The sequence below is a fragment of the Pongo abelii genome, chromosome 14, assembly GCF_028885655.2.
Source record: "Pongo abelii isolate AG06213 chromosome 14, NHGRI_mPonAbe1-v2.0_pri, whole genome shotgun sequence".
Taxonomy (NCBI): domain Eukaryota; kingdom Metazoa; phylum Chordata; class Mammalia; order Primates; family Hominidae; genus Pongo; species Pongo abelii.
Genome location: NC_071999.2, coordinates 83306264 through 83328189, shown reverse-complemented (window position 1 = coordinate 83328189; position 21926 = coordinate 83306264). Strand labels below are relative to the sequence as shown.

Here is a 21926-nt window from a genome sequence, read left to right as displayed (position 1 = left end):
ACTTTGGAAGGCCTAGGTGGGCAGATCACGTGAGGTCAGGAGTTCAAGACCAGCCTGGCCAACATGGTAAAACACCATCTCTACTAAAAATACAAAAATTAGCTGGGCGTGGTGGCAGGCACTTGTAATCCCAGCTACTCGGGAGGCTGCGGCAAAAGAATCACTTGAACCTGGGAGGCAGTGGCTGCAGTGAGCCAAGATAGGGCCTCAGAGAAAGACTCTGCCTTAAAGAAAAGAAAAAGACAGCGAGAGACTTCAGTGGTGAGGGGCTATGCTCCCAGCACCTAAATGCCTTATTATAAATGCATTTAGTTCATAAACCAACCTATTCTCCACTACTTGTAACAGCTAGTTGTATTTCTTTCCATTTTAGATATGAAGGGGAACTGGGAGATCATCTAGGTCATATCCTTCATTTTATGGAATGAGGAAACAGAGCTCTCCAGAAATTACATAACTTGCTCAGGGTCACCCAGATTGATGTTGGTGGCAGAGCCAGCACCAAGATACACACTATCTCTGGACCCCAGTCTGAGGCTTACTCCACCAGCCTGCCTGACCCTTGTCCTAAGCAGGAGGTCTCCTCCGGAAAATAGTATACTGTCTGGGACTCAATGAAAATAGTCTGTCTTAATAAAATCTTACCCTTTGCCATCTTTATCTGTCCGGGTACTCATATAGATAAGACTTTCAAGGCTTTTGGCTCTGAAAACACAAAGAAATTCACATAAAAGGCAGCATATTGAAATGAAATTGTGTAGTATCTTGAAAGGTCAGATGCAATAAACATTCTCCATGAATTGCTCATTTACTCTTATTGAATGGAAGAGCAGAAATCCTTCTGGGTAATTATGTCTGAACTAAATGTACAATGCTGAGAGCACTACCCCATCTGCTAGTATATTTCCATGCCAGAGGATACAACCCCCTTGCAGCTAATGTCTGAAGGAATAAGATGAGCAATCTGCAAGATAAGATTTTCAGATTTGAGACAGATGCACTTACCTTTTCTCTCTTTCGTCTACCTTTGGATTTGCTCTGAAGAGACCATCAAGACCTTGATTCCTTTAAATGTATTGATTTAAAAAAGCCTCATCAGTGATAATGACCAATGCTTAACTCTATAAGAACATAGACCAGTTTACATCTAAGACAGGAAACAGAAGCTTGTTGGGGAAGATGAACTACAATTCTTGAAATAGGTATTTTCATAGATTCAAATTTTAAATTGTAGTGGGCCTTAGAGAAAACAAAATAAAAGATATAAACTGGGGATCTGTCAACCCCAATAGGTCTACAGAGGTGTTACTTGGATTCATGGAGCATTTCTACCCTTTTAGCTTTCAAGCATAGGCTTTAAAGTGAGCCCATGTTACAATGATGGTCAGGACACACAGAAACCTGAATTTTCAGGCCAGGTGTGGTGGCTTATGCCTGTAATCCCAGTACTTTGGGAGGCCAAGGTGGAAGGATCACCTGATCCCAGGAGCCCAAGACCAACCTGGGCAACATGGTCTGACCCCATCTCTACAAAAAATTAAAACTTAGCCAGGCATGGTGGTGGTGCCTGTAGTCCCAGCTACTTGGGAGGTTGAGGTGGGAGGATTGCTTGAGCCCAGGAGATGGAGGCTGCAGTGAGCTATGATTGTACCACTGCACTCCAGCCTGGGTGACAGAGCGAGACCCTGTCTCTAAAACAAATGAACAAACAAACAACAAAACTGGATTTTCAGGATCTCCTGAGAATGCCCTTCTGTCCTGCAACACTAGACTCAGTGGAGACCCTCAGCTGGAGCTGAGCTAAGAAGCAGCTCTGTGCTTAGACAGGGCATTTGCTCTCCTTTTGGCCCCAGTTATCTCACTGCCTGTGTTTCATACAGTCAGTCTCCTCACCCACTCACAGCTGCCTGGTCTCAGTGGGCCGTGGAGTCTGTGACTCCTGATCTAAAACCTCCTCTCCTTGTAAATGAGGAAACTGAAGAGCGGCAGATTAAGTGATCATTATTGCCAGAACAGGATATGAAAAACACATCTCGGGATCCTCTGATCAATTAATTCATTTGGCATTTGCCCTGTTTTCTCCTTCTCTTTGATCACTGTTTAGTGGGTTAGTATGCAAAGTAATAGAGAGCTTGCTTACATTATATGTACCACAAACACAAGCCTTGATTATTCATTTTTCTCTCTTGGCATATTTCAAGTTATACAATTATAAATGATTCAAAACAAGAAGATACAGCCTGGGCAACATAGTGAGACCCCATCTCTACAAAAAATTAAAAATTAGCCACACGTGGTGGCACACGCCTGTAGTCCCAGCTACTTGGGAGGCTGAGGCAAGAGGATGGCTAGAGCCCAGGAGGTCAAGGCTGCAGTGTTATGATTGCACCACTGCACTCCAGCCTGGGTAAGAGAGTAAGACTCTGTCTCAAAAAATAATAATAAACAATATAACATTAGCTATGATAATAAAATTTTTTTTGTAATGGTTAAACTAAAATTATTCCATGATCAAACCAAATTCTGTTTTCATTTTAGTGAATTAATATTTCAGGAAAAGTGGTTATTTATATAACTGCCTTAATAAACAAATGGAGTATGAAAATCAAGAACACTTTCATATTAGTATCTTTAGACTTTAATAACCATTCATCATAACAATGAAATGATGATGATTGCTGCAAGCTTTTATTCAAGATTTGTAGGATATTTTTGACTACCCTGGTATGTGGATTCTCACGCTCAAAGACTGGAAAGGCATAAAAAGTCACAATATGCAACTCAGTAATAAAAAATAAACATTTAAAAATCTTACCTATTCAAGCTTTTGTTCATTTTGATGAGATTATCCAATTCTTCACTTTGGGAAGAGAAAAAAATGCTTAACGTTAGTAAAAAGCTTGCCCGGGGTCAAAGGGTAAATTTGCCTTAAAATAACAGTTCTCTGAAATGCAACACATCCCACTTTTATCATCTGCGAAAATCCTGATGATCCTCAAAGCTCTCATCCAACACCACTTTCTCCAGAAAGCCTTTCCTAGTCCTCTAACTGAATAGAGTCCTCTACATTTTTGGAGCCCTTGCAGCATTTGTTTTTCCTGCACCTGCTTTATGACAGTTCTGTGACTATACTTTGAGTTATAGCCATTGCACACTGGTCTCATGTTAATGCTCCTACCTCAGCACAGGCACACGTATGCACACCACTAAAAATTTAGAACTGTATTTTACATCAGACACACTTCTGTGTTTTAATACAGTGTCTTTCATACAGTAGATACTTAATACCCACTTTTAATTGAGTCCACGCATAGGTACATTAATTATAGCATTGCGCAATGTACTTGCACACATAGCTTCTAGAAAACATTTGTTCATCAGTAAGTCTGGCTTCCTTCTTGAGCTCTGCTACTTCATTTCCAGGTCAGCTAAATTTGCTAGCCTGTTTCCACATTTGACAACTGCAAAGCCCTTTCTGGCTGCTGCTTCAGGAGCAACCTATTTAAATTCTTAGGTTCAGGAATTCTATTTAAACCACCTGGGTTCAACTTTCTCCCCTAAGCGGGCAGCCTAGGTGAGGTGGGGTGGGGGTTTCACCACAGTGCTATTGGTTTCTTCCTCTAGTTCCCTGTCACAGTATGTCCTTTCTCTAACTTTTCTATTCATGACCCATCCCCCGACCACACACACACACACACACACACACACACACACACCCCTTGCCCCACCTCTCTTGCCTTCCTCAGCAAGTTTTTCTGTTCACAAATCAGTAGTTACGCATTCAAGTTTCCTCGTTAAGGACACATGGAGTACGATCCAGGATTCATCACTTATTCATTGGTGAATCTGGGCGACTTACCTAACCTTCTGTGGACTTAATTTTCCCATTTGTAAAATGAGAATACTAATCATACCCACCTCAGAAAAGATTCATAAGCTCATGCATATAAAGTATTTAGCACAATGCCTAACAAGTCATAAATTCCTGATTAATTTGGGCCATTATAATAAATAATGCCCTATCATTACTAAATTTTTTGTTTAATAAATGCTTGCTATACTTCTTTTTTAAGACAGAGTTTCACTCTTGTTGCCTAAACTGGAGTTCAATGGCATGATCTTGGCTCACTGCAACCTCCGCCTCCCAGGTTCAAGCAATTCTCCTGCCTCAGCTTCCCAAGTAGCTGGGACTACAGGTGTGCACCACCATGCCCAGCTAATTTTTGTAGTTTTAGTAGAGATGGGGTTTCACCATGTTGGCCAAGCTGTTCTTGAACTTCTTACCTCAGGTGATCTGCCCACCTCAGCCTCCCAAAGTGCTGGGATTACAGGTGTGAGCCACCACGCCCAGCCTAATAAATGCTTGCTATACTTATTTTTTAATTGCACTTAGAAACACCAAGACTTCGACTTAGCCTTTAGAGAGATGCAATTGCTGAGTCACTTATGTGCTTGAAGATGCCTGGCACAATGACACTATGGCAAGAATAGCTGCTGAGGGTAGTCCTCTTAGAGACCCTAAATCAACAGCCAGTACATAGATGAATCCTGTCAAGTAGTTTTAGGTATCAATGGTAGAACTGTTGCCTGAGAATAAATACTGAAATACAAAAGTTGCTGCCTCTAACCAAAAAAAAAAAAAAAATTAATGCTCTACCCTTGTGTGTGACAAACACTTGGTACAGTAACCCATTACTGTTTCTTGCTTGATATTCTACCCACTAACTCTGAGACTAACAATCTGTTCATGTCCCCAAGGGAAAGAGCAAACCCACGAGTCCCATAAATTTTAGCCCCAGGCTTTTCTGACTGGCATGAGTCACAATGATGAGATTATCAGGATTTGGAGTTGCTTTATCCCAAGAAAATTAGCATAAATCATGAGAAGACACTCCGTGGCAAATCAAATAAAATGGATACTGTATTCCAAATAAAAAACTTTAGCTTTCGAAATGACTTTAAATTGATGAAAGCTTTGGATATTAAGTTTCACCATTGCATTTGTAACAAATTAAATGCTCTTAATCAGATAGCAGTAACATTCCATTTCACAAAGAGCAGCTCGGATAACTGAAGCCATTTCTACTCCCTGTGGATGGTCCAAAGAAACAACATGATGACTACCATGAACATTTTTCCTGATCCCTGTCAAGCAGCAACTTCTCTCTGTGATAAATGTACCTGGCTGTGGAATTCGAGCATTACGGCTAGGGAGCAGGGACAGGAAAGTTAAACTAACTGCCTCTCTCATGGTTTTTATTTGATTTACACCAAACCACAATTTCCCTTCAGAGTCACTCACTTATCTGTTTCTCAGATATCCCGATCACCCACCAAACCACTGTCTAATCCCTACTGGAAACAAAATCTTACCTGCAACAAAAATTAATCAATAAAATTAGAGATCTGGACATTTCAATGAGGGAAGACATGGAAATGAAACATTCAGGACAATTTCTATACACTCAATTTCTATGGATTCAGAGCTCCTATTTTGTTTATGAATTTGCACAGAAAAGCCAAGTGTCACATTTTCTTCTCTTCAATTCTTTTGACAGAGACTGCAATCTCTAACAACACTCTTAGCATTACTAAAATCTATTAAACAAGGAATATTTTTGAGAGCTTTGGACTTAAACAATGGAATATTATGATTTTACCATAATCTGTTAAACACCTACTTTGTACAAAGCATTATGTCACACACTGTAAATGGCAAATAAGACAAAATATCTGCCCTGGGAGACTATAGAGATGATAGGGAAGGTAACACATTTACGCAAATAACAGGAAACAAAACTGAGTATGATTCGGTCTTATAAAATATGAATAGTGCAATTCTAAGTGCTAATAGAGACAGAAGTCACATCTCACTGGATCACTCAGGGAAGACAACAGAGAAGGTGCCACTTGATCCGGATCTTGAACAATGGGCAGGGCTTGGATGGATTGGCATGGTGGCTTGAGGCTGGAAAAGGCTACCATGTGGTATAAATAAAGCCAGAGTATTTGGAAACTACAGAGAGAAAATGGTTTCCCTTGATATGAACGTAGGATAAATATAGGAGTGAAAACAGAAATAACTGGAATGTGAGGCTGGAGCCAGGTTGGCAAGGGCTTTGAATGAGGTTATATGCCATTGAATGGGCAATGAGGATCTGGTTCAGTGATTGAGCAGAATCTTTGGAAAAATTCTGGCATTGATGGGTGATAATAGTTTAGTGGAAGGAAAGCCTGAAGAGTGTAAGTAAAGCTGAATAGCTACTCTAATAATCTGTGAAGGATTATTAATTATCTGTGAAGATTATTAATTATCTGTGAAGGATTATTAATTATCTGTGAAGATTATGAATAATCTGTGAAGGGAAGTCTGTGTACACATGAGGGACATTTTAGATGTTTAATTCATGCATGCATGATACTACCTAGAGGGAAGAAGAAGGAAGAATCAAGAATTATTCCAGAAAGGTGAGCCTGCAGGAATGCAAGAACAGAGAAATGAGGAACAGCACATTTGGGAAGGGGAATTTGGATATGACCTTGGACATCCTGAGCGGGGGTGCTAGGAGATGAGTAGAGATCTGAACCAGCAACATAAATACAGGACTGGATATTTGGAATGGGGCTTGACAGCTGAGGTCACTGGGTGAGTAAAATTGCCAGAAAAAGCAGCAGAGTTGGAAGAGTGTCCATAAATGTCGGCACCATCCACTATTCAGGAATACTTATCTGGAGAAACTGATGCTTTCTTATTTTAAATTATATACAATATACAGCACTAGGATTTTGTTCATATTTGGAACTTTTAAAGGTGTGGTTAAGCATTTTTGAAACACCAGGGAAGATAAAACCCAAGCTCAAAAGCTCTGAGATCTCACCCTTCGTCACTTCTCTGAAGTGAAGTTGCCACTTTGACGATGTTATCACGATCCTGACTCCTTCAAACAATGAAAAATAAATACAGGTCAATGACAGTGGAGCTATTTTTGAAGGAGCTAAAATTTCTCATTTGTTTTCAGTAAATAAAGTCAGTAGTCTAGGTGGTGTTCAGGAATTACTGAGTTTAACAGAATGACAAAATGGTTCTATTATGTCAGCTCATGGCACGTAGAGACACACACATCCCCCGTTGACTGACACACACACACACACACACACACACACACACACACACACTCCCCTCTGTTATTCCACCTGGGTGTTGGCTCTGCCATCTAGTGCTCACTGAAATAACTACATTTTCTCCTGAAGACTTGTACTGCTAGCTCCCAGGTTCTATGTTACAAAAAGGACACAGAAAACAAAATCCATTTAACTAACAAGTAAACACAGAAGTGAGTTCAAAAGGTTTTCTACCAGAACCAAGCAGCATTAAGCAACAGATACAATTAATTAATTAATTATTCCTTTTCACCCTAAAAGGGTGAAAATGTTTGTCTTCTCAGACTCTAGAATAAGTGGAAGCACCTGAGCACATAGAGGGCTCATGTATTCCAAATCAGATCAATGCCGATATCCCTGGATCATAAAAGGAACAATTAGGAAAATTCTTATAGTAATTAAGAACTGTGGGCTGGGTGTGGTGGTTCACACCTGTAATCCCAGAACTTTGGGAGGCCAAGGAAGGAGGATCCCTTGAGGCCAGAAGTTTAAGATTAGCCTGGGCAACAAAGGGAGATCCCCATCTCCACATACAAATTTCTTTTTAAATTAGCTGGGTGTAGTGGCCTGTGAGCGTAGTCCCAACTACTCAGGAGGCTAAGACAGGAGGATCTCCTGAGCCCAGGAGTTTGAGGCTGCAGTGAGCTATGAGTTCTCTGCTGCACTCCAGCCTGGGTGACAGAGCAAGATCCTATCAAAAAAAAAAAAAAAAAAAAAAAAAAAAAAAGAAGGAGAAGAAAAAAAAAGAAAAGAACTCAGTATCTCATAGAAGGTTAATAAGGTTCCATGAAGAAAGGATTTTGTAGCCAAGTAAGTTGGGAAATGTAACCGACTTTTGCTGATTTGGAATACACATAAGCACACTAAAGATTCTGAAAAGTTCTGTGGCAGAAAACTCTATTTAACTGTGTTTCCTAAATGTAGTGAAACACTGAACTCTTCTTTTGCAGAACATGCATTGACATCCTGTGGCACATAGAACACAGGTTGGGGAATGCCAAGAGTGGTGCTGTAAGCTCCTCAGAACAAGGGAAACATCACTTTCTCCAAAGAAGAGAATCCATGTGATGTGTCTTTTAGAATGGGACTCTACTGAAAGCCAAACGCGGATAATATAAAAAATGAAAAGTATATAAGTTTTAAACTTCAAAATAATTTTTTCAGTCATAAAAATCTTTTGACTGAAAAATTATCATATTGATAGACCTATAAAATTGTACTGTTTAAAAACTATTTTCAAAAACTAATTTTTTTTCCTTAAAAAAGGGAGAAAAAGAAGACACATCCTGAACAAATGCTAGACTAAATAGGATGTGCAAGACAACAAGCATAAATCGGAAGTGTAAATCAGGAGACCAGACATTTGGGGAATGCCACCTTACCCTCCCCCCCACAACATTTGGTGAATGTCCCTTTACCAAATGGCATCAATGGCTTCTTCCCGATGCTGCAGGAGGAGTTGGACATGCCTATGTTCAGCCAACACTAGACAAAGTTTTTGTAGCACAAGTTCAACTGAACAACTGTATTTCCACCTCTTTATTTATACATCCACACCAACTATATCATAGACCTCAAAACAGGTCCTGGGAATAAAGAGGTGAACAAGCTCTCCTGCCTTTAGTGGGTTTGAGCTTATCCTGTTATCTTGTTCACACCATTTTGGTAGTTTTTTTTAATGGAAAGTTTGGGATAGAATTAAAAGGAACAAAATTCTGAAAGTGCCTACAAAAACATTTATTACTATTTTGGAGTCAGTTGGAAAACTGATTTCGTCTACCTTATTATTAATTGCCTTGCATTTTTTAATGTGCTGAGAAAGCATACTTTATCATTGCTACAGTTACGTAGATATAAATAGAAATCAGTGTACCTTATATTTCTTTCAGCAGATCTGTTGGTTTCTGTATATACACCCGGTTTAGGTGGATGTATCTGCCTATATTTTCAAAGTTAAAAGATTATATCAGTCAGAAAAGAAAACACTTTTTTTGATAAATTGAAATTTATTTTTAAAAATTTATGCACAAAAAGATCAGTGTTTGTTGGAACCATAACACTACCTGAGATAACAAACTTAAACTCTTTGGGTTGGCAGGAACTCCAGTATACTGAGTTTGTAATTTAATCTATCTTTATCGTATATTTGTAAACCACCGGGTATATCTAGACTTATAAGTTCTAAATATGCTTATGTTGTTTTTTTTTCTCCATCAATAAAGCATTTTCATACTTATCTCTATTATATAATGATATATTTTAAAATATTAATTTTTATTATGGGCATCAAAGGGATTTTTTTCTTAAAGAATTATCCCATTTGAATACTATCAAGAAATATATTTGTTCATATAAGGTGAAAGAAAAAGTCTACATTTCAAGTACACCTACCACATTGGGAATGACCATACTAAGCTGACAGAATTAAATTTTATTATGTTAGGTTCTGGCACAATTTAAGACTTTTCTCTACTCTTTTTTAAAGTATATGGTTGACCTACTTATACATTCCTACTTGTTCTCAAGAAGCTATATTCAACTATTTTTTATACTCCTGAGGACATGTGTTAATTACATAGGAAACACTTCCATTTCATATTCTTTCATTAAAATCATCTTGCTGTGATTAAAGTAGTCAGGATTTTAAAAAACATGCAAGTTGTCCCAATTTTATTTTTTAGATCATTGGTAGAATAAAGAAATTTGAGTAGTAAAATCCTGTGAAATTCAGCTTCCTTTAAATTTAAACAAGCTTGTAGCTCTAGTGACTCTGATTTTAGATTAGAATATAGGTGGTACTAAGGCCAATTAATTTTAGCCCCTTAAAAAAATTCTGTTCAAATTGGGATTTAATTGCTCAATACTAGAAGAGTTAGAGGAAAAATAATGTAAGATCAAAAAGCTTGAGAAGATATTTTTAAGAGATCAGTATAACCATCATACAAACAAAAAGTTATACATCTGATCTATATTTTTAATTAGTTCAGTGAAGAAATATTCTCTTGACTCAATTTAAAAAATTACGCTCTCATCCTAAGGAAAAAATTTCAAAGATCCTGTGCAGTTTCACTGAACAGAAATTCAAACCTGGAATTTTAACAACTATTGCTACATAGTCCTGCTGCCCAGTCAAAACTTTCTAACTGAAGTTACTCTCTTAATGAAGAATATTTCTATAATTGTGTCTACTAAAAAGTAGTTTGATGGTTGTGTCTTATTAAAGAATAGTTTCATAATTGTGTCTTACATGGTGTTCAAAAAAATCACCATCAAAGAGCAAAAATACAAAAGAAGCAACAGTAGGCAATCAAGCAGATGTAATGTAGTCAATCTTCATTGAGTTACCATTTTTTAATCTCAAAATAATAATGGAAATGTGGGGTGTACATCTTGAAAAATTGTTCAAGATATATTAAACAGTTTAAATGTAACACATGGGAAGAGTTTCAGATCTCTGAATTTGTTTCCAAGTATTAATTACAGAGTGACAGAGATTCTAAAGCTGAGAAGCAAGTCTATTTTTCCTGATTCAGAGACAAGTCAATTAGAACATCTTTCAAAATTTGTGATAGTTTTGAAATAAATTACAAATCCCTTCACTAAAAAAAAGATTAAAGAACTACTCAAAGGTATTTCTAACATAAGCAAGGATTTGAGTGGCAACACAAAGTTTCAAGAACATCTTTCATCAGAATCTGTATCTCTTAGTGGGAAACTTAACTTGGAACAAACATGAAAAAAATATATTTTTAATATGGTTTATATGTATATTATATATAATACATGCCAAATACATATATGTATTTATATTTATATATTAGGAGCTAATATATAAAAAGCCTGTGCACAAACACTTTCTGAACATGAATATTGTTCCATTTTTATCTTGAAGGCATATTTTCTTAAGACAAGTTAGCCATTAGTATTCAAAGGCAAACATAAATAAACATATGTGTTGGGAAATAAAATTAGAAAAAGTTCTACAGGCGCTTCTTTAGGGAATGTGCACACAAAACATTCATGCTTTGCACACACAGCGGGTCACAATCCATTTACATTCATTTCCCTTGAACTTCATTTGTCAAGAAATTCTGGAGTACTAGGTCTTACCTATTATCTCGTCTCAGCTGGTTAGGAGAAGAAACAGGAGAACTGGGCTTTGGAGGTATTGGAGGGTGAACACCTGGTTCCCTTTAAAACAGAAAACAGCAGTTCATTTCACCATGGAAACATGGTAAATTTTAGCATCTATTAACTGAATGCATTTATTGCCTACATAAAAATATCCTTTGCATCTTACAACCCCCATGTGTGAGGTACCTGAAAGGTCAGAATCCATGGAGCACTAAACTTTAAAGAAGTCAAATATTTAAAATACATGTATTTAAAAGTTTATTTAATCAGGTTCTTGAAAACCTGATCCTCTTTCACTATAGTTTGGACTATACTATGTTCTTTAAATACCTCAATATTTTGCTAGTATATCTAGCTCTAGTCATGGCATTTCAGGTCAGCAGTGCATGAAAACTGTAAATGGTCCTTGGGTATTAACATATAAGCTTCTTCGGGGATTATGTCAACTATCAGGCTGCTATGGAAACAGCAAGAAAAGGCTTTAATTTCAGAGACCTCAAGGTAGCATTGATTTGAAGCTCTTAACTAAATCTGACTTAAATATTGTCAGCACAGGCCACTTTGATGCTGACAAAGCATATATACAATCTACTGTCAGCCTAAACTTTCCAGTGAAGCACCGCAGCAGTCTCTGAGTTGGCAGGACTTAATGAGGTAGGAACTGGAGATGGGCAATTATGTGCACATTTTGGATGGAGTCAGCACCTTACTAAGAGTATGTCACTCCCCTATGTTCCACCACTACCACCCCAGCGGTTCTCTATTTGTCCTCAACATAAACTCTGTACCTAGTGAAAGAACCTTCTGATCCTGTGTACCCTTCTGGCTTCTGTAGCAAGGTAGATAGGCATGTGGGCTGGAGTCAGGCTGCCTGAATTGCCAGCTGTGTGGTAATAGGTTAACTTGATTCTGTTTCTTCATCTCTAATAATCTTTCTAATAGGATTTTTGGGGTATTGTCAGGACTGAATGAGATTGTGCTTTTACTAAACAAACATTTATTGGTAGCTTTCTATGTGCAAGGAAGGCTCTCTGTGAGCTGGATAATGTCCTTGTTCTCAAAGGCTTTCAATATGCAAATAAATACATGTCAGAAGAAGAAAAGTGCTGTGCAAATAATAATAATAATAAAACAGAATAAGGAGATATAGACTGATGGGGTGGGAAGATTATTTTACTTAGAATGGACTGGGAAGGCCTCTCTGTCAGGTGAAATTTGAACCAAGAACTGCAGGAAGTAATAGAGTAAGCCATGAGGCTATCTGGAGAAAAAGCATATAAATACAGCCATCATTAGCTTAGAGATAGTATTTAATGCTTTAAACTGGCAGAGACCACTAAGGGAGTCAGTGTAAGTAGAGACAAAAAGAGGGCCAGAGGTTGGACCTTCAGGCCCTGGAATATTTAGAGGTCAAGAATATGAGATGAAAACAGCAAAAGAATCAGGAGGAGTGGCCAAGAAGGAAACAAGAGTAATAGGAGGGCGTGGCATCCCAGAAGCCAAGCGAGAAAAGTTTCAAGGACAGAGTACTTGGCCATTTCAGATGCTACTGTTAATCAGATAAAAACAAGGACTGGGAAATTACCATGGTTTGGCCAACAGAGTGGTCTTTGGTAACCCTGATAAGAGCAGTTTTGATGGAACGATGGTGGAAAAAAAAAATTATACGAGTGGATTTAGGAAAAAATGAGAAGCAAGGAGATAGAGGCATTGAGGCAGTTTGGCAGTAAAGAAGGAAGAGAGAAATGGGTAGCTACTTCGAGGTTGATGGATCGAGGAAGGTTACTACAGCATGTAGATATGATGATGGGAATGATCCAGTGAATCACTGATGCAGGAGAGTGAGGGGGAAATCACTAGACAGATGACTTTGAGAATTGATGGGACCTAAGGCACAGGGGGATGGTTGATCTTAGATGGAAGTACAGAGGGCTCATTCACAGCAGCAAGAGGGAAAGAACTAGATGGGTATAGCTGGGATATGTTCATTGACTCAGAGTGAGGAAGGTTCTCTTTTGTTTACATATATTTTCTCAGTAAAATAGTAATCAAGATCATTGATTCAAAGTGAGGAGGTTGAGTAGGGGTTAGGACTGTGTGAGAAAGAAAGAGGGGAAGAAAATGTGTGAAATGGTTTTCTAGGCAAGCAGAAGAGTAAGTGGACCCAGGAAATGTAATAAGATGATGATGTACCATTATAAGGGGTCATTATGTGCCAGGAACTTTTCTAAGCACTTTATGTATATTAACTAATGAAATGCTCACTGCAATCCCAGACGTAAGTATTATTCTTCTTCCCATTTTACAGATTAAAACACTGAAGCACAGAACATAAAGATAAATATCTCATGATGATGCAGCTCATAAGGGGCAGAGCTGGGAATCTGAACCAGAAAGTCTGGCTGCATAAACCCTCCACACGCTGTGCTGTCTCTTGAAGGATCCTTGGTTCATACCAATGGCTCAGTTGAGGTTAGTACTCATGGGCCTAAAATCAGGTTATTTGACGTTGTTTCCTCTTGCCATATTCAACTGGTTGGAGAGGAGGAACAGAATAGACTGAGAGTTGGATTTACCACTAGCCACGTTTAAAATTCAGCCAAGTGAGAGCAACAAAGAGAATGATGGCAAGGGAGTGGAAGGGGTCTGCAAGGAAAGGGTTACAATGGGGGCTGTGGAGTTTGAGATGGGCAGGGAGGGAAATGAGAATATGAGTGGTGGGGACTGTGAAAAAACTGGTAGAATTAATGGACTGGTGATTGTGACGGGGCTGAGGAATTCCTGGAATCAAAAGAGTGAAGGGAGTGAGCTGGACAGGTAGAAAGCAGGAGCCAGAGAGGGAAAGCTTTGAAGTAGAAGTCTTGTAATTTTGTAGGGTATGTGGTTATTTACAGGGCAAGATCTATCAATGGCTGCAGTAGCAGGAAGGACAAGATCATCGGGGAGAAGGTCACAAAGGTGAGAGGTCGGGGAGGGGAAGGATCCTCTGTATGGATTTTGAAATCACCAAGCATTATGACAAGAGGAGGGTTTAGGAAAGACAGTGAGCCTGGTGCTGAAGGCTTCAAAGAATGAGCATGAGTGTCTCAGAGACCTTCAGATGACTCCAACAAAGGAGAGAAGCTCACGAGGGCATGGCTTCAAAGGAGATGGAGAGCTTCAGGGAGGAGGGAGTTAAAATTAACAGGAGGTGGTGATGAGAAGCAAACAAGACCCCTACCTTCCTCCGACCCTGTGATATGTCAGTTTAGAGGGAAAACAGCCCTTGCTGAGAGAGAGGCTATGGAAGCACAGTCCCCTGGAAGAACACAACAAAAAGTGGGAGATCATTCAGAGGGGAGGCTGAAGAGTGGAGGATTTTGGCAATGACAATTGACATGCTCAGAAGGTGGAGTGAAAGAGTTTGAGATCTCAGTTTGATATTAGGTTGGGTCAGGTTCAGGGAGGTACAGAGCTCTGTGGAGATGGTCCAGGTGGATCAGAAATGACCTGACTGGGGTTTCAATGAGGGTCTATGGACAGGACATGATGGAATGAGTCGTGAGACCTTTCAGCAGAGTGGTGGTGAGGCCGTGGGTGATGGATAGTGGAGCACCAAGCACGGTGGGTCTCTTGGCTCTCATGTTGATGGTGACGTTGAAGCCAGAAGACAGTGCTCATGCTTGGCTTCCACACAGGAAATAGTTAAGTGTCTTCTGCTGTAGTGGTTGTTGTTTTCACTCCACATGACCCCAGGGCTGCAGATGTGACAAACTCTTACCCTTCCTAATGCACCCCACCATATTTTCTCCCCGCTGTGGAGCACCTCCTTCTTCCCTTCACCTGGAAATTCTCTCCTTGCCCTTCAGACTTTGGTTTAGGGGTATCTATCTCCAGTGATACCCAAAGCCATGCTAGGTACATCCTACATTCCCTCATAACAACCCTATTCACAGCACATATCACACTATTCTGTTCCCACACTGAACTGAAAGTTCCTAAAAGGACAGCTATATCCCAAGTACTAGGATTGTGTATGGCATAAGAATGAAGGAGGAAGTGATTGGCTGAATTTCTTTGTCAGGGAGGAAACGGGTACCAAAGAGGGATTTGCAGCTTTCAAAATCTGTGCAAGCTTAGCTTCCTCATAGAATTCCACTGTCAATCCCATTACAGAACACCTACTAGGTGCCAGGTACTTGGCTGAGTCATTGTGTTGTGTGATATTTCTGGAAGAGCAATTTACATGGAAATAGTCTTCCCATCCTGGCTTAGTGGCAGATTCTACAGTATTTTGTTTGTATTGCCACCATCTTCTTTTCTCGGAAAATATCCTTCTGTTGGGTGTATGTATCAAGTGACAGAGTCTTTAGTGTATTTGTGTGGATTCATTGGTTACATGCTTGCCTTCCAGAGGCAGAGGAAAGGGGGAAGAAGGTGATCAGTCCTAGATAATAATGAGGCTGTACAGAACACTAGATGTCTGAGGACAGGCAGGAAAGAGGTAACAAGGTGGAAAGGACGATTACAAAAAGTAGAAATGGGATGGTGCCAAGCTTTACTTATGTTACAGTCATGTTAATGACATACTCAATTTCTTCCATTTTAAAATGTCTAGGGCCTCAAAGAGGTGGGTAAATAGATTGCGTGGATCAGGGGAGTAGAGGTGAGTAGAAGTAGATCTGAAATGGTCTGGAGAATACACAGGAAAGAGAAAGATGGATGTGCGGTTATGAAGGCCAAGAAAAGCAGAGGAGCATGTTTATTTCCGAGGGTGATGCATTTACACCCCTGCTGGGCCAGGAGCCAGGCGATGCCATGTTGACTTCCATTTACCTCAAAGGAGCTTTCATTTGCATCACTGCAATGACAGCCACAGATGACAGAACTCAAGCCCTGGGGTGGGGCGGGCAATGAGAGGAGTCATTCATGTTGTGCCAGGAGCATGATGTGATGCCAAGCAGGGGGATTAAAATGCAAGAGTGAGGCAGGAAGCTGTGGCCAGAATGTTTTGAAGAGAAGGAAACAAGAGACATTCATTGGAATGATCTTCATTGAATTCTGCTTTGAGATACGATGTTTAAGCTTGGGTAAGTTGACCCCGGCTCTCCCCTTCACCCATCCCCAGACCCCTCAAGGGTCCTGCAGGATATATGCCACCACACTAGTGGCTATCATGATGAGCTTTCAGGAATAAAAAAAGTGGATTTCATGAGAAACATGTGAACACTTGCAGACTGTAGCTCAAAGGCCAAAGCTAAAAGAAATAACACTGTAAAGATAGCTGTCTATATTACTTCATTTCCATATGCTGCTGCAAAGATCACGTCTTTCCTCATGGCTTTTTTGGATAACACGCTTGGCTCTGTGACTTCTGTTCGAGTCTGGCTGTGTGAACATTTTATTACTGCAGCAGAAATCTAGGTTGAACAAAGAATCATTGTCTCTAACATTTAACTGTGAATTTTGTTTCCACTTTCTATTGTGCTTAGCCAGGGTTTCAAGCTGGTCTTTCTGATGTTAAATTTTCTCTATATCATACTGTAGACAGCCGATTCTCTTCCAGGTATTTTCACTACGAATCTATTAAAAATTGGTTGATCTGAAATGTTTCCTTGCCCAAAGAAGGAGCCATTTGCTCAAAAAGCACTTACTCCACAACTGCCCCAGTTATAATGTTAGGACACATAACAGTATATGAGCCGTAACTGGGCAGTCAAGGACTAGAAAAGATGTAGTCCATGCCTTCGAAGAGCTTGGAGAATGCAAGGCACATGCTCAAAAGAATGGTTACTGTGATGATGCCTCGCTTTCTAATGGCCAGTCAGTAAACTGTAACCTAGTAATGGAGCATGCACTGGACTAGAATTCTGGAGATCTAGATTCTAGATTCTAGGCTAGCTTTGCCACCAACTTTCTCTTTGACTCTGGAAAAAAGCTCTGTTACCCTCCAAAACTCTGCTTATTTGTCTATAAAAGGAGGAGATTGGCCCAGATCTGTGGAAGGTAAACCACTACGTGAATGAGGGAGGGTGGCGCTATTGCAGGGAATCCTCAACTCCACAAGTACCTTGACGTTCATGTACTGTGCTTTTCAAATGTATGTAGATGCTGTTGTGGTTAATAAAATTTAAATTTAAGTTGGCTCTATAGGAACATGAGTCAACTTTTATTGGTCAGTAGATACAAAGATACACAAATTTAAGTATTGCTTAAGTCATAGCAGCTTTTTGTCCTTAGATGTTTTCTCAAAGACATAAAAATATTTCAACTATTATCAAGTGAACTAAAAAAAAGTCAGCATTAAAAAGGAGTCTACTCAAAATGGATCACACATCTGTATGTCAAACATAAAACTACAAACTTTTAGAAGAAAACAGAAGAAATTTTTGTGATCATTAGTTAAGCAAAGAGTTCTTAAACATAATACCAAAAGCATAATTTATTTAGCAAAACTTGATAAATTGGATTTCATTAAATTCAAAAAAACACTTTGGCTCTGAAAAGTGCATTGTTAAGAGAATTGAAAAACAAGCCACACACTGGAAAAAATATTTGCTATTCACATATCTGACAAAGGACTTCCAAGCACAATGTATTTTTTAAAACTCAAAACTCAGCAATAAGTAAACAAACCAGCAGAAATAAAATTAGCAAATGATGTAAGATACTTGGGCCTGGCAGGATGGTTCATGCCTGTAATCCCAGCACTTTGAGAGGCCGAGGCAGGAGGATCATCTGAGGTCAGGAGTTTGAGACCAGCCTGACCAACACGGTGAAAACCCGTCTCTACTAAAAATACAAAAAATCAGCCAGGCGTGGTGGCACGCACCTGTAGTCCCAGCTACTCAGGAGGCTGAGGCATGAGAATCACTTGAACCCAGGACACAGAGGTTGCAGTGAGCCAAGATCACACCACTGCACTCCAACCTGGGCAACAGAGTGAGATTCTGTTTCAAAAAAATATTTAACAGATACTTCACCAAGGAAGATACACAGATGACAAACAAACACATGCAAACATATGAAAAGGGTGTATATCATGTGTGATTCCATTATATGACATTCTGCACATAGCTAAGAGAGGAGACAGAGAGATGAGAGGACAAAGACGGGCTGCCAAGTATGAAGACAGTCCCAAGCAAAATTTTGGTCCTTTCACCCCCATCCCCCACTCCCATTGTCCTCTCCCAAACCCTATGCCACAGCATGTCCCTATCACCTATACTTCACCATACTCAGGACTCCCTGCCTCCCAGTCTTCTTCCTCCAAAGCCATCTTCCACTCCCCTCCACACAATGCAAGCCTCCATTCCCTCAGCATGCTCTAATTCTGCCCAGTTTTAGCAGGAAAGAAACCTGATTTATATAATTGACACTAAGATTTGAATGACCAGAGACAATCCCTTTAACCTGCCATGCTTCTAATTGAGGTGAAATTTACAATCTCTAGTCGATAGACCTTCCAGCAATACTAGGAGAAATGTGAAATAATTTTTTAAAAAATCAAATTATTTGGTTTTTATGATTGGAGCAAGGTGACGTTTTTGACAGACTGCTCGACCCTAGGTATCCTGATTCTCCTAGCTTCTTTCTCTATCCTACTTTTGAACCTAGAGCTTCCCTGCGTCCTCATATTTCCAGGAGCCCCCCTGGCAGGGGCGGAGGCAACAGGAGCTCCAAGAGAGGGAGGGGAGGTGGGAATCTGGGTTGGGCAAAGCAGGGATGCTTTGCATTTGTTGTTTAAATGTATGAGTTACTTCAAACTAGTGTTAGGAAATCAGGGACTGTCTAGGTTGTTCCCATAGGACTGAAGAAAAAATAATTCATTGCTAAAAGTTAAGACCTTCATTTACAGATTCTGAATTAGGTTTCTCCTTTTTCTGTTCAAACAACACATTTTAAAAATAATAAACTTAAACTCAGGCTAATATTTTAATTATTTTGAATGTTTAGAATGAGCAATCTAGGCATTCAGGTAAGATTTTTAAATCACTGTATTTTGATATTTTATTGCATGTCATAGAATCTTCATTTCTACAAAAGAGATTCCAGTTAACATAAATATTTTTTTGTTGAGATAAAAATGAGATGTATTGCTTTTATTTAGCATGACATCAAACTTTGTAGAGGATTTGGTACCAATAGAGTTAAAAATGTTGCAGCATAATTAGAAAGGTTACATTTTACCATTTATAGTTACAGACAGAAAAATATAACTGTAGTGCAAGGTTGCCATGGCAACTCACTTCTCAATCAGGATATTTTTTTCCTCCTCCAAGTCTACCAATCAGCTAACAGGAAGTGAAATAACCACTGAAGGAGAAGAGGTCGAAACAAATAAGGATGAGAAATTATGTGGAAAATATTTATATGGCAATTTTCCTAGATGCGTTTCTACTACTTTAATTTTATCAAATATTATTTTCTTTTCTATCTTTAAAAATGATTCCAGAAAAAAAGCACATTCATTTCTAGTGGTGGCTTCATTATTGTTCCTAAATGAGAATAATGAATAACATTCATAAATATTCATACTGTCTGTTAAGCAAGTACTTTAGTTTGGCTTCCATGAGGTTCTTAAATGAGCTTTACATGCCATTTAACCACTGAATCTCCAAGTCACCTAAATACACAGTCAGAATCATTTGAATTTACCATAAACAGAATACAAAAATTTAATGGCAGGCTCTGAAATCAGAAAGAAATTCAACTTTCCAGAACTGTTATTTCTCTAGTTCCTTGTGATGCACCTGAATATTTCTCCAGATGGCTCCTATTATTCCCTCCATTGGCTCACGTCTGGCAAATGCTACCACTCTTTTAAAAGTCTCAAAGACAAGAAAGTGTTTAAGAACTTGAAAAATGAAGACATCCCCAAGTGATTGCTGACACGCTTTGCATCAGGCTTTCAGGCAGATCATAAAACAAAAGAAGTGGGAAGAGGGGAACATGGCTCTGACCTTCTAGTAATTTTCTACATTGATAACACTTGCACTTTCTTTTGTACATATTCCAAATCTACAGCATATGGTCAGAGCTCAAATTACATAACAGCACAACATTAACTCTTAAAATAGAAACATGATATTCTAAAAGGGTTCTTAGGCTTACCACAAATTATGAGTGGATATCTGCACACAGTGTCTTACATTAAAAGACATTTTCCCACATAACATCAGATTTGGAATTACTGGATTTCCTGCTACCACTAAACATAATTGATAAAGGACAAATGCAGAGAATGTTCCATGGATGGGAAGCCCATATTTCTACGCATACAAATACACTCACATACACACGCCCGTACACACCGTACTCTCTGGCACAGGAACTCCGCTCCTCCTCTCCTTTCTGCCTGGAACGCCTCCATGCACACCTCCCCTTTGCATCTGGCTTAACGCTTGTTTGTTCTTTAAGGCTTACCTCTGGCATTGCCTCCTTTGAGCCTACTCTATCCCAGATACAACGTCTACTGCCTCCCTCTCCACACTCCACATATTTTGTGTCTACCTTGACCTTTGTGTTTATCATACTCCCAAGGACCCTCCCTTGATGAGGGCCAGCCTTCATGTTTAACAATCCTGGCTCAAAATGACTCCCTGGTAGAAGCTGAGTTTTCTCTCTGTACTCCTTTTTGTACTCCTGGCAGAGCCCAACAATTGTTTTGGAAAAAGAAAGAGACAGAGACAGGGAGAAACAGAGAGAGGAAGAGAGAGAGGTGTTACTTAGCACATAGAATACAGCACAACTACAAAAAGACAAACAAGAAAACAGGTTGAGGGAAATTCATTGTCTAGTAGATATTAATAAATATTAAAATCAATCTATCAATCAATATGTACTTATTGACAAACTACAATGGATAAATTTACTTGATGATTCAGAGAGTTATAAGATGATGCCATTTAGTTGATGAGTCTACTGCATAGTAAGTGATGTGTCAGAGTAATGCACAATTAATTGCTAAATGAGAATCAAAGATAATAAGCCTTCTGAGTCCAGATGACAAAAATAACACCTTAGAGTATGAAAGCTTTCGGGAGGAAGTAAAATTCATGCCAGACTTCTTGAAGGATGGCTTGGTTTGAGATGGTAGAATCCATCGACCCACACTGCCTTCACCCTACCTACCTCTCATTACACCTTACCTTTACCATGTAACTTCAGCCCCCCAACACACCTAATGTATAGACATACATCAAAGTTCAACTTTCATTTTCTTCTCATTTAATCTTTTCTCAACAGGTGTCTTCACTCTAAAGATACTACATTTCAAATCCTTGGGTTCATTCCCAAACCTAGATCTTTGGAAGCTGCCTTTTACCTGAGCACACTCCTTCCTCCCCTGTAGCTGTTTATCTTTACTTGGGAATCACTGCTACAAATATATCCTGCCAGTGTCCCAGACTCTACCTGCTCAAAACAAAGCACAGTGTCAGCTGCTTAAGACCAATTAGGTACTCCCCATTCTGCTCTGATTTCTTCCCACATTGATTAGTGGCATTACTATGCTTAAAATTACCCTGGGCTTAAAAACCTAGCATTGTGTTATTTCTCTTTCCCCCAAATCCCACACCCCTTTGGGGACCTGATCTCTGAGTTCCCTGCTAGAAGCTCTTCCTACAACATCAGATCTCCCAGAGAACACT

The 21926-nt window shown here is 39.3% G+C and overlaps 1 protein-coding gene across 1 annotated transcript in view; it reads right to left on the bottom strand.

Moving 5' to 3' along the window:
• Positions 1-21926, bottom strand: part of SCEL (sciellin) — a 132662-nt gene that overhangs the window by 87370 nt on the left and 23366 nt on the right. Inside the window, exons 9-14 of the mRNA XM_063714831.1 lie at positions 11272-11352; positions 9035-9100; positions 6879-6938; positions 2816-2860; positions 1006-1065; positions 646-705 (exon numbers count right to left, since the gene is read on the bottom strand). Of these exons, the coding sequence (XP_063570901.1) occupies positions 646-705; positions 1006-1065; positions 2816-2860; positions 6879-6938; positions 9035-9100; positions 11272-11352 (372 nt within the window). The remainder of the gene's footprint in view (positions 1-645; positions 706-1005; positions 1066-2815; positions 2861-6878; positions 6939-9034; positions 9101-11271; positions 11353-21926) is intronic.